Source organism: Patella vulgata, chromosome 8 (assembly GCF_932274485.2).
Source record: "Patella vulgata chromosome 8, xgPatVulg1.2, whole genome shotgun sequence".
NCBI lineage: Eukaryota > Metazoa > Mollusca > Gastropoda > Patellidae > Patella > Patella vulgata.
In genome coordinates this window covers 26967522-26980423 of record NC_065886.2, presented here as the reverse complement: position 1 = coordinate 26980423, position 12902 = coordinate 26967522, and the positions used below count along the sequence as shown (strand labels likewise).

Below are 12902 nucleotides of genomic sequence, written 5' to 3'. Positions count from 1 at the left end.
AGACCAAAGTATTGTGTTGACGAAACATTAAACTCCATCCCTTTCCTTTCCCTTTTGTCTTCAAATATTCATTGTATTCTCTTATTCTAATTCAAACTTAAGATATCATTGAAATAAATCTGTCTTATTATATATGTATAGTGTAATATGTTACTACTTAGTATGTAATTTACTATAACATACCTATATATTATATATCTAAATCTATATCTACATAAAGATGGCAACAATAACTACCTACTCTAATAGACAACCATGTTTATTGTTTAGATGTGTAAAGGAATGGCCATACCCTACAGCAAAGATTTGCATCATATTAGAGATAGTAGAGAGTGTATCGCCTCCAGTACTGTTGTTATTTGCCCAAGCTCTTGCAGCAGGCAGTTAGCCGTATATACTAGATATATAATAAAGAGCAGGTGGGGATTGATTTATATAAATAAATCTTTTCCTGTGTAACAGGTGTCGGGAAGACAGTAAGCTTCCAAATCAGATTATATACATGTAACTACTTCATAGCCTACAGGTATTTACTGGTGAAAACTATCGAACTATTAAAGCCCATTATTCACATCATTTTACCTATAGAGGATTAATGTCTTTCATAATATAAGTAATAGAGTTTTCTATATTGTTCACATCAGTGTGAAATAATTCTAATAGAGCATGGTTAAGCTGTAAACCTGCCAATCATTATATTCCTATATTATGATATTATTGTTATTAACTCAGCGGGTGTACATATACATGTAGTTAGTTGAATTGACATTGATTGACACATGCTTATGTCAAGATCAATCAATAATATATGAATGGTTAGCTGTTGTTGATTAATAATTTCAAGTGTAAACGGTTAGATTATTTACATGAGTTAAGTGATGTATTAGTATTATGGTGTGATATTTGATCACATTGATTGAAATCAATATAATTTGAATGAAATGAATATCATTAATACAGATTACAATACAAATTATATAATGGGAAACTAAGCTAAACCATGTATAAAAAACGAATTTACTTATTAAAGGCTCAACAAACTCGATCGTTCACATGTATCTCTAAAATTAAAAATATATACCGTTTAAGGTTAGGTATGTGATTAAGTGAGAAAAAGATATATGATTATTATTACTTTATTTGTCTAAGACATCTAAAGATGGTGGTGTGAACACCAATAGAAACTTTAAATGGCTATAAGTTATAGTATAACCTAATTTTTAATTGTTTGATTTGAATATTTTATTACATAAATATTTTAAAATGAAAGTACTTTTGTGACACGTTGGGTCTTTTTATATGTATGTTTTACCTAGATAAAACAGAAAGCAAATGAACATGATTAATATAAATCACAATAGAAATATAATGAGAAAATAAAACAAGTCATTGTAGGAAAAAGTAAATGTGAATGCTTTACATGTAGAAAAACACAACAAAGTAGATGATAATCTACTTATATGGGTGTATAAGGACGTGTAGGAGTTATGACATTAACACTTACGCAACATTTCTCTGGTGACACTGACAAAACCGACTTGACAAGATGGTTCATCCTAGTGATGTAGTCAGGTTATCGTTAAGATGAGGGCTTGGTCCACTAACTTAATTTCTCACATCCTGAATTTTATGTTTTCCAGGAGTTATAAGTAGTACACTTTATTTTTGAGCAGCCTAGGGACGGAGCATCTCTTTCTGCAATGTTATGGATTCGTCCTTCTGTGAAACATAACATTTTTTATGGAGAATATTTTCAACCAGTCTTTGTAACTAGTTAAATATTTATTGAAAGTTTCTAATTTTGATATGTGCAGACGGCATGATGGCCATTTCTTTATCGTTATTTGTTGGATGTTAATGCCAATGCAGGGGTTGCACATGTCTCTTTTGATTCAAGTTATACTGAAATATCTGTTACTTTATAAAATAAACGTAAACTTCTAGTCTAAATTGGTATAGAAATGGCCAGGGGGGCTTTGTAATTAATCCAGAATAAAGTGGCTTGCTGCACTAGGCTATAGATATCAGTATAAAATCAATGGTATTAATAAGATATAGTGAGATATCTTCAAGTGTAGAAAGAGTTACAGTGGGAGGTTGAGCCTCTTGTTTATATAAAAACACAAAACATAGCAGACGGGCACAGGTGATAAAATTCCAGTCTACTAATACCCAGATCAGGACCACTATATGTATTCTGTCAGCAGACTCAATATGCAGAGATCAAAATTAAGGGAAGCAAAGAGTTTGATGTATATATAATTAACTCACAGTGGAGCAGAAGTAGCTCACTGAGAGGCCACCAAATTAGATTAAAACTCTCTAATGCCATTCACACATTTTTTCCTACATGCATGCAATTGCTTTTGTGCCGTGAAGCAGAACTCTTTCTCTCCCAGGAGATTTCCCTCAGTATTGTTTAATATCCCTGTTTTTTAGCTCTGCTTAACCATTTGTGATGTTATGGAAAGTTATTCATATTTTCTGATTAGAAGGTAATGTAATAACAGATTACAAAACGTCTTTAAAGATACATTCCCGTGTACAAACTGGGTGATTTGATGATCTTTTTGGACTAAAAACATATTCAAACTAATTAATCTAACAAAATTTTGCTTCAAATCCTTCTCAAAACACTGTTTTCGCGATGGAATACCCCTACTATAAAAAATCTATTAAAAGAAGTCAGGTTTGTGTCACGTGACTTTGCTGAAGAACTACCTAGCAAGGGTGCGAAGCCAGAGTAGAATTCTTTGCATACGCAAGACGATGTTGTCTTTAATCGCTTTCCATAAATCATAAGTATTGAAGCATAGTTAAATTCTTTGATTATCCACTGCCCACATCTTTTTCCGTGGGCTGACGATTAGGGAAACCCTTACATTTTTGTCCTGTATGTGTTCCATGGGTGTTTTTAGGTGATCCAGTATTTTTCTAGTAAGATTGGATATTTCTACTTTCCATATATACCAAAATTGCCATACTTTTATTGGAAATAACTACCCGATAAATACTTTTCTGGGAAAGTATCTTTAAAAGATATCTTATAGTTTCTCAACATGGGCTATGGCTTTTCTAAATCGAGAAAATGAAACATCTTGTTTTCATTCAAGGCAGGGGGCAATTGTTTTTTGGCTCATTTTATGAACCATAATATTTTTGTTTAGAGTTTTTAGTCATAATTTTAAATTCGTAAAATATCTTAAAAACCTGTTGAAGTAATCAAATTTATAATCTGTAATAAAAGACGTATAATCAATTTTAACACACATGTATAGTCTAGTGACAAGATGTTATGCGACACAATAGAATAGTATTAAGTGGACTTTACAGGGCTCTCGTTTCGGGCATATTTTTCAGTCACAAATGGCTAATTTCCCTGTCTGTCACGAATAACAAATTTCCATGTCAGTCAATTGCATGCCCAGAACAGTAGGACGTTAAACCCCATTTCATTTCATTTCAATTCCATGCCATTAAATTTGAAAGAATTTAATCATAAAACACAATATATACAGTACGTAACATTTTAAACTTGGTGTCTGACATGTATTATAAGTAGAAAAAACAAACCTGTATCAGACAAGATGAAGAAACCTGAATTTTTGCTTGACATTGTCTGTGACATGTGCCTTAATTCCATGAATGAACATAGCATACACTGACTCATACACGACAACCTACCACTGCCATAAGAAAATGGGGCAGTAGACAACATGGACATTATGTAGATAAATAGTATATACAAGAATGGTATTATACAAGTATAATTCTTATAATGTATAACAATCAAAGAGTATAATTCTGTCTCTAGTTTGACTAGAATGACTGTTACCTGCTACGGCAGAATGTAATACAAGTCTGATTGAAACGAGGGTGGCAGAATAATCACCTACATTTATACTAAATACAGGAAGCTTGAACTCTGTAATTTATATATATATCACTTTAATATGGTGGGAAAAAACACTGACACTTGCAACAAATGTGACGGCAGTACTTGAAAAAACCAAATCATTCTGTTTACAAATTTAAAGAATAAAAACCAAATCGCATAATAAATGAGAATAATTTGTCACTAATTTGTGTTTATATTATTTCCACACTATAAAAAATAGATTTATGGAGATACAAGTAGGCATAGGTATTCTGATGTAAATTAGATACTGTATATAAGTCTTGTATGTAATATAGAAAATATATCGTGTTATTTGTGGCCTGTTTTATACAAGGTCATATTTACATAGTACACTCCCTTACTCCAATTTTTATGTGATTTTAGTTTTCTTTTTGTATTTTGTGATTAAACAAAAACTGTGATACACAATTCTGTAACTTGTAAGAAAAAAAACCCTCCTTTGTGTCATCATTGTGTAGGTATTGATTGTTTCTACACACATTAAGATCTCACATGTAGATAGTAGATCTAGTAGTAGACCATAAAATATACAGTTTATGTCCACTTCTTTTTTTATCGTTCAAAATTCACACTATTAAAAATCTGACATCATATAATACATCACAATCTTTGAATAAGGAACATAAACATACAAAAGCAGTTCTTCCCATCCATGACAAAACAAGGCCCAATTTCACTTAACATTTAATGAGTTTCATCACAGTGTCGTGTTACTTGTGTACTGTAACCAGCCAATGAAAATGCACTTGACATGCAAAGCTTCAGCAGCTCTCTTAAGAGATCCCTTTTTCCATCAAGTATGAATTATATTGCATTTCTCTGGAAGTAAATCTCAGAAAATTGCAAAACTCCTCAACGTTCATCATTACCAGGTTCTAATTTTGTGTTAAGAAAACACATAATTATTTTAATGGTACATTAATTGACAACATTGATTTGATATTTGTTGTTTATTTCATGCAATGTCTGTGTAGTTTGTCATGTCCACAGGTTTGTCTTGTCGGTTGTGTTTTGCATATAGTGCAGTCCTCCTGCACTTACTATTAAGAACAATGTTTATGTATTTAGTATATAATGTGCTATATAAATATCCTCATTATTATTTATCATCTTTAAATTTAAGAGTGTTGCCAGATTTGTCACCATTTGCAACAAATGTTGGGTTGTGCTCCCCTTTCTTCCCCCCACACCCCACATTCACTGCTGACATTAAACATGTAAACTACCAGCAGTGTTAGCATTTGATATTAAAATAATGTGACAAAAATCAGCATTGTATGAAAAAAACAGTTATTCTGGTCTAACACGTATTTGTAATTGAAGAGATTTGTTTGCTGAACTGACAATTGTCAGAAACACTGGAAATATTTGCCAATATTTTGACTTGCAGTGTTAATGAAAAATTTAAAGATTTCTCGATAAGAACACCACTGTTATTAATCACACGAATATCTGATGACTTGAGCTCAATCAAATTTATTTTTTTTCTTCCAGGAACAATTTCAACAACCAGTAGAAAACTTGATCGGGAAGCACAAGAAGAGCATGCATTAGAGGTAAGATAAGCCTGTACTTGTAAGCAATCGTATTTATTTACTGTCAGTGACTGGCTTTTTTCTCTCTTAAAGAAACACAGATAGTCAGTATGGATGTGAGCTTAAAGGAGAAGTTTGATGTAAAATCATGTGTTGGGTTATTATGGTATATGTAAAGAATGGTATTACTAATTGAAAAATGATTTGATTATTTGTTATCTGAGTCACTAAAAACTTTCCGTTTCTTTGATATCGTAAAGATTAAAAAAGAACAATTATTTTTGTTGATAACAAAAAGGATGAGTTTTTGGAAACTGAGTGTTTGAGATAGATATGAAACAGGAACCATTATATCTGTTATATATTATGTTTGATTTATGGTCATCTAAATCATAATAAGTTTATTGATGTTTGTAATTGTGGCACTTTTCCTTTTAGTGGTCCACCCAATACTTAACTAGTCTCTGTTGATTTAAACACATTAAACATGTTGCCAGTCGTGTTGTGAGTTGTAGATATGTTCTAGATAAGGTACCTCTCTAGACAAATTGATCTTCTTGCTTTCTGATTGTTCAAATTGGGCTAAGGGAAGCCATTAAGATTCCAGGACCGTTCAGGGAGGACTATTTATGAGGGTATTTTAGAGAAACAGATTCCACCATTGAAAGTAATCCGTTGTCAGGCATGTGCTAGATTTTTATCTTCTAATTGAGTTTTTTTTATCAACCAGCTATCAGCCATAAGAGACAATAAATTACATTTAAGAGGAAATGGCATATGCTCATTATTGATAGTTTGATACTGAATTAAAACTTTTTGTGTCTTGAATTTCCTAGTGAAGATAAAAATGAATTTACTTCAATATCAATGTCAAATGTGCACATTTATCAGTAGAAAAAATATATTTTGCTGATCACTAGGAGTGTCGAATAGCTGGTGGACCTTGTGACCTCATTAATCACAAACCTATATGGAACAGATCTTGTAGGTTTCAAAGGTTCTATGTGATTAAACTTATTATTGCTATGTTATAAAGTCATGTCAACACATTCTTTTGATCTTTCATAGAGGGCTAAACTTATCAATAAATTGGGATATTAAAAGGGGATCTTGATTAGGCTAAAAACAATTATACCCATATTTATGGTTAGATTACCCCCCAAAATAGGGTTGACATTAACTTATATTGATCCATATCGATTTTGTAATATACCAGTAAAACTTTTTATTTCTTCAATGTGGAAAGGACTTAAAATTCTGAAGACGATTCCTGCAATTCTGTGATCAGATCCACATGGATTTGGCCAAGTGTCAACGTTTCTTGCTTACTTTATGGTTAAAGATGCATAATGTAAGATTTAGATTAAGAGCTGGCCATTCTTGCTATAAAAGTTGAAATATAGATAATGAAAAGTGAATATATTGAAAATTTCATTCAAATTGCTTGATTTTGAGTGAAGTTATGGATGCTGGAGGATGTAGCGTAGATTGTTCATTATGGTAGCAATGATACTGGACAAACCAGACTAAGTCTTGATTAACCATTTTATTATACGTCCACATTCATAATGTGAACGTATTATGCCGTCGCCCCTGTCTGTGTGTGTGTGTGTGTGTATGTATGTATGTGTGTGTGTGTGTGTGTGTGTGTGTCTGTGGTTCGCCTACAGGGCGCAATTCTTCATGGATTTTCTTCAAACTTGGTATACTTATTCCTTATACCCCAAGGAAGATCCCTATTGTTTTTGGTGCATGCCCGACCCCCCGGGGCAGAGCCACGCCCATTTCTAGTATTTGTTTGTTTGTCGTCTACAGGCCACATTTCTTAACTAATAATCTTGAAACTTTGCATACACATTCTTTGTACCCTAAGGAACATCCCTATCGTTTGGGGTGCATGCCCAACCCCCAGGGGCAGAGCCACGCCCATTTTCTTTTCGTGTGTCTTTGTGTCGCCTACAGGGCGCAATTCTTACTGGATTTTCTTCAAACTTGGTATACTTATTCCTTATACCCCAAGGAAGATCCCTATTGTTTTTGGTGCATGCCCGACCCCCAGGGGCAGAGCCACGCCCATTTCTAGTATTTGTTTGTTTGTCGTCTACAGGCCACATTTCTTAACTTATAATCTTGCATACACATTCTTTGTACCCTAAGGAACATCCCTATCGTTTGGGGTAAATGCCCAACCCCCAGGGGCAGAGCCACGCCCATTTCCCATTTTCTTTTCGTGTGTCTTTGTGTCGCCTACAGGGCGCAATTCTTACTGGATTTTCTTCAAACTTGGTATACTTATTCCTTATACCCCAAGGAAGATCCCTATTGTTTTTGGTGCATGCCCGACCCCCAGGGGCAGAGCCACGCCCATTTCTAGTATTTGTTTGTTTGTCGTCTACAGGCCACATTTCTTAACTTATAATCTTGCATACACATTCTTTGTACCCTAAGGAACATCCCTATCGTTTGGGGTGCATGCCCGACCCCAAGGGGCAGAGCCACACCCATTTTCTTTTCTTTGTATGTCTGTGTGTCGCTTATAGGCCACAATTCTTAATCGTCTTGAAAATTTTTCATATGAATTGCTTATACCCTAAGTATGATCCCTATTGTTTTTGGTGCATGCCCGACCCCCAGGGGCAGAGCCACGCCCATTCCTTATATTTATTTATTTGTTTGCCATCTACAGACCGCATTTCTTAACGTATCATCTTGAAACTATGCATACTTATTCTTTGTACCCCTAGGAACATCCCTATTGTTTGGGGTGCATGCCCGACCCCAGGGGCAGAGCCACGCCCATTTTCCTTTCTTTTTATGTCTGTGTGTCGCCTATAGGCCACAATTCTTAATCAATCGTCTTGAAAAAATTTCATATGAATTGCTTATACCCTAACGATGATCCCTATTGTTTTTGGTGCATGCCCAACCGCAAGGGGCAGAGCCACGCCCATCCCTTATATTTATTTATTTGTTTGTCATCTACAGATCGCATTTCTTATCGTATCACCTTGAAACCTAGCATACATATTCCTTCTATCCTAAGGAACATCCCTATTATTTGTGGTGAATACCCAACCCCCAGGGGCAGAGCTACGCCCATTTTCTTTTTTTATGTCTGTGTGTCACTTGCAGACCGCATTTCTTAATCGATCATCTTGAAAACTTTTTTATACTTATTCCTTATAGCCTAAGGCTACTTTTTATACTTATTCCTTAATCCTAAGGCCGACCTCTATTATTATTTTTGGTGCATGCTCGACCCCATGGGACAGAGCCACGCCTAATGTTAGTGTGTCTTGTGTTTTGCCTACAGACCGCAATTCTTAACAGATCCTTTTGAAACTTTGCATACCTATTCGAAACGTCATGCTTTTAGAATAAAGACATCGATAGTTTTAAAATAAAAATTGTGTTCTGTTAATGTGAACGAAGTGTTAAACTGATAGCAGTCCTACAACCCAGTTTTATTTCACAGACCCTCAAAGCAAACTGGACCATATTAAACAAAACAGGAATGTGGACGTATATTGCTGCGTTAGCGATGCTCTTGTTTTTAACCTTTTTAACCTCACGAGCGATCTATTCCATTTAAATTTCTGCTATCCATGTTCTAGAGAGTTGATTATGAGCCTGGCATGTTAATAAATGTCTAAATAATAGTTTATATAACATTTAAAGCCAAAATAAAGACCTGCAATAGGTAGATTTATCTCGTACACAATGTGTCTTTAAGCTTCCGGAAAATAATGCTGATCCGGGCTGTTGTAAATTCCAAAATTTGAATGGTGGAATTAAATCTGTCTACGGAAAAGCATGTCTAGCTCAATTTATATGATCTAGGAAATAGGGGGAAAATGTTTAGGGTCAGAGATTTTGGCTCCATAATGTAGGAGCAGTTGGCATGTAAACACAGATATTTTTGTTTTGGCCTTATGCACATTAGGGCTGTTACTTTAATATTTTGTTTGTCATGCATATTAACAGGTCATTTGCAATGAAATATAAATAATATTGTCATTGTGTTAGTTTAAATTCCAATGCAAAATGTTTTTACATCGAAAAAATTCACTGTTTTAATAATAGTTCAGATTTGTTCAATATTCCCATTTCATTGCTTGTTACTTGATTTTTGATTATTTTCTCAGATATTTAGGACTGGTAAATACGATTGAAATACGAGAGCACTGGTGTATTATCTAAGTAAACTATCCTAATGCAATAAGATTTTTTTGCTGAGCTATCAAAGTAGTAGAGACGCTGTGTCAGGAAATATAGACATGTGTAACTTTAATCACATTACCTTCCGTGATGGTTCACGCTTCTAAAATTCAAATGTTAGTCGTTAGTGATAAATCAAAATGTAGCACTTTTATATTGAAAGATAAAGAGCTCTTTTGTTAATAGGTCTTTTATTCTTATCTTAGAAGTTTTTTTTCATTTGAAGTCTTTACTCTTGTGTATAGATCTATTCATAGGATGCAGAGAGCAATCAGTAGATTTTACATTACTCTAACTTTGTAACACAAATAAAACAGATTTTCTTTCTTTAACTGCATTTATTGAATTGTCAAGATGACCCAACTTTAAAATTATTAACTATTTCTTCATTTCATCGTGATAACTTTGATGACTGTTGCCTGAAGCTAATCAAAATTTATTAAAGATAAATGACTTGCGAAAATGTTATCACATTGACCTGAATTTAAATAATATACATTGTAATTATTTATTCAGTGGACTATGTCAATTTTGACACGCTCTAAGTCTCGACATTCACATATAAGCTCTATATATGTTTGTTTACTCAGCTGACTTTTTACACAAATTTTGATTATTTTATGACGAACACCCAGGAATAAACAGCACAAGATGGAGAAAGCTGTGAGAACAGGAGAAAACATTTTTTTTCCCTTTTATCCACGAATAAAACTCATTATACAGGCATACTGTTCTAAATCTTATTCAAGGCCTGTGAAATTTAACCCCTCTTTTTCCTGAATGTTTAAAAAGTGTTTAATTGCTGAAGAATGAAATATAAAATAGACTTGTTTGTCTAAATGTAATCAAGATTAAGTCACACTTTTCATATCAAAAGAGTTTGAGTTCAGATTAGGTACAGTGTTTCATTGTTTGTTTTTTCCACCATATTTCTTTTTAAAGCACTGATCTTTAATAGAAGCCTATACAAAGAGATCTCTTACAGAACTACCTGTATTTTAAAATTATCAACAATTCTGTGAAGATGAGTCAGTTTAAGTCTGGACTTGAATAACTAAAGCTGTTGACAATCTTTTAGATCTTTCGGTAACTAATTATCCCAAACGTTAATGTGATAACGGAAGAGAAAACACCCCTACTCGTGCCTGATAACACGAAATGTTCAAAAGCATTCTGTCTTCATCATCTTTAATAAAAAAGAAGAAGTCAATTAGTTCTAGATGTTTTTATACTGGTAAATAAAAAACAATCTATAGTTGTTTAGTATCTGGCATCTTTGATAAAATAAATATCCTACTTAAAGGCCCCATTCAGTTTCACCTACAGTACAAGAAAACCACCAATCTCTTGGTATGTACATGTACGTACATTACTGAAGATGTACATACCTAGTTGCAGAGTACAATTAGTTATCCACTCTTAAAGCTCACAGGAAAAGCTTTGTACATCTTTTAAATAATACAAGTAATTATGTCATCATATCCTTTCCATAAGTATAAAACGACCCCGAATGTCACTGTTTAATTCCTGCCACAGGTAAATTTTAACGTTAGTGATTTCTGCTGTTACCTGTGGCAGGTAGCATTGACATTCGGGGTCATTTTATACTTATGAAAAGGATATTTTGACATTATTACTTGCATTAGTGAAAACGAACATAATGTTATTTCTGTATAAGATATAATTGGTCAGATGCAGGAACTGTGTAGGAATCTGTAATTTCATGCAGTAAGATTAGACACAAAAAAGCCATTTCGTTACCCAATCACAATTTAAACAATAGTTTGTCAGATTTTCTCTGTAACTTTATTGATACGTTTGGTATTGATCACATGTGTCTGAACGACAGGATTAATTGGGCAATGGTGTGTAACAATTTTTGTGGTTACACGTTTAAAGATCTTTAAACAATATTTTGCACACAATTGGTGCAGAATGTTTTAGGTTCAATGAATCTTTCATATCCAATCTAATGATAACTTGAACATAATATAGAAATATTTTGGTTGTTTTATTGTGGGGTTCAGTAAGTACGTGTAGGCTTGTGTGTAGATAATTGCCAGTATTTATCTTATTCATTGAACACATATTTGTAAGTTTATTTATTTCAATAAATGTAGCTGTTGCTATGCTGAATATAACAAAATGGTGGCTGTATGTGTAGAACTGAAGGATCTTTTTTAACAAATTTGTTATACAATGATGTTTCGATAACAAGAGCTATCAATTATGACTATTTAAAACGTATGAGATCCGATGAAGTAGAACGTGACCAACCATAATAATAGATGACTGCAAAATAATAAAAAAACAAAACCAGAAAGACCAACAAAATGTTATTTATATACTCTTGACAGCCAATTAATGTAGGATTAGTTTTAACACAAAAATATTTTAAAATATGTATAGATCATATTGTTCCATTAATAAATGTTTTTCTGTAATTAACCTAACAACAGCTTGGTAACTAAAGGCCACTAAAGAGTTAATGTGTATATATAAATGATATTTCAGGTGACCATATCTGATAATGGCCGACCAGTATTACAGTCAACTACAAGAGTAATTGTTAAAGTAACAGACATCAATGATAATAAACCAAGATTTCTGCAACATGTCCAGAAAGCCTACATCCGTGTACTGGAATCAACATCCAGTAGTGCCAAACCAATTTATCGTGTTTTGGCGAAAGATAAAGATGATGGTCCAAACTCCTTTATTACATACACATTGAGCAAACAGAAGAATTTACCATTTAGTGTTGACAGTAGTACAGGCAATATCTATGCCATCAGTGGTCTGATCACTGGTCGTACATATGACCTTAATGTAAGTCTGTTTAGTTTAGTTTTGCCGTCATACATGGTGATCACCATTTACAATTGTGACAGCGATCACCATTTACCAATGTTTTTGCACCACACTCTAAACAATCTATAGTAAATATACAAAAGTTATAAAGCAGAGCATATTGATTGTTGTATAACATTTCATTAGAAAATCTTACAGATGGAAACTCAATAGAGTCTAAGTTTGAAGGTCTTGTTCCTCTAATAGTACATGAGGACCAGTCAGAATTAACTCGAACTTCACATTGGCTTTTATTAGGAGCAACTTCTGTGTAACTGATTAGAAAGATTTATGGAGAAATTGTAATCTTTGTTTAAAAAACACCATATATTTATAGGCAAATGAAATGATCCAAAAGTAGAATATACAACAATTGCCCT

At 33.4% G+C, this 12902-nt stretch overlaps 1 protein-coding gene across 2 annotated transcripts in view; it reads left to right on the top strand.

Annotated features, from left to right (window-relative positions):
* The window catches only part of LOC126831113 (protocadherin Fat 1), an 88481-nt gene that overhangs the window by 23681 nt on the left and 51898 nt on the right, over positions 1–12902 (top strand). For both annotated transcript variants that reach the window (XM_050561745.1, XM_056102644.1), the window contains exons 4-5: positions 5414–5475; positions 12187–12501. In XM_050561745.1, coding sequence (XP_050417702.1) covers positions 5414–5475; positions 12187–12501 — 377 coding nt within the window. The remainder of the gene's footprint in view (positions 1–5413; positions 5476–12186; positions 12502–12902) is intronic.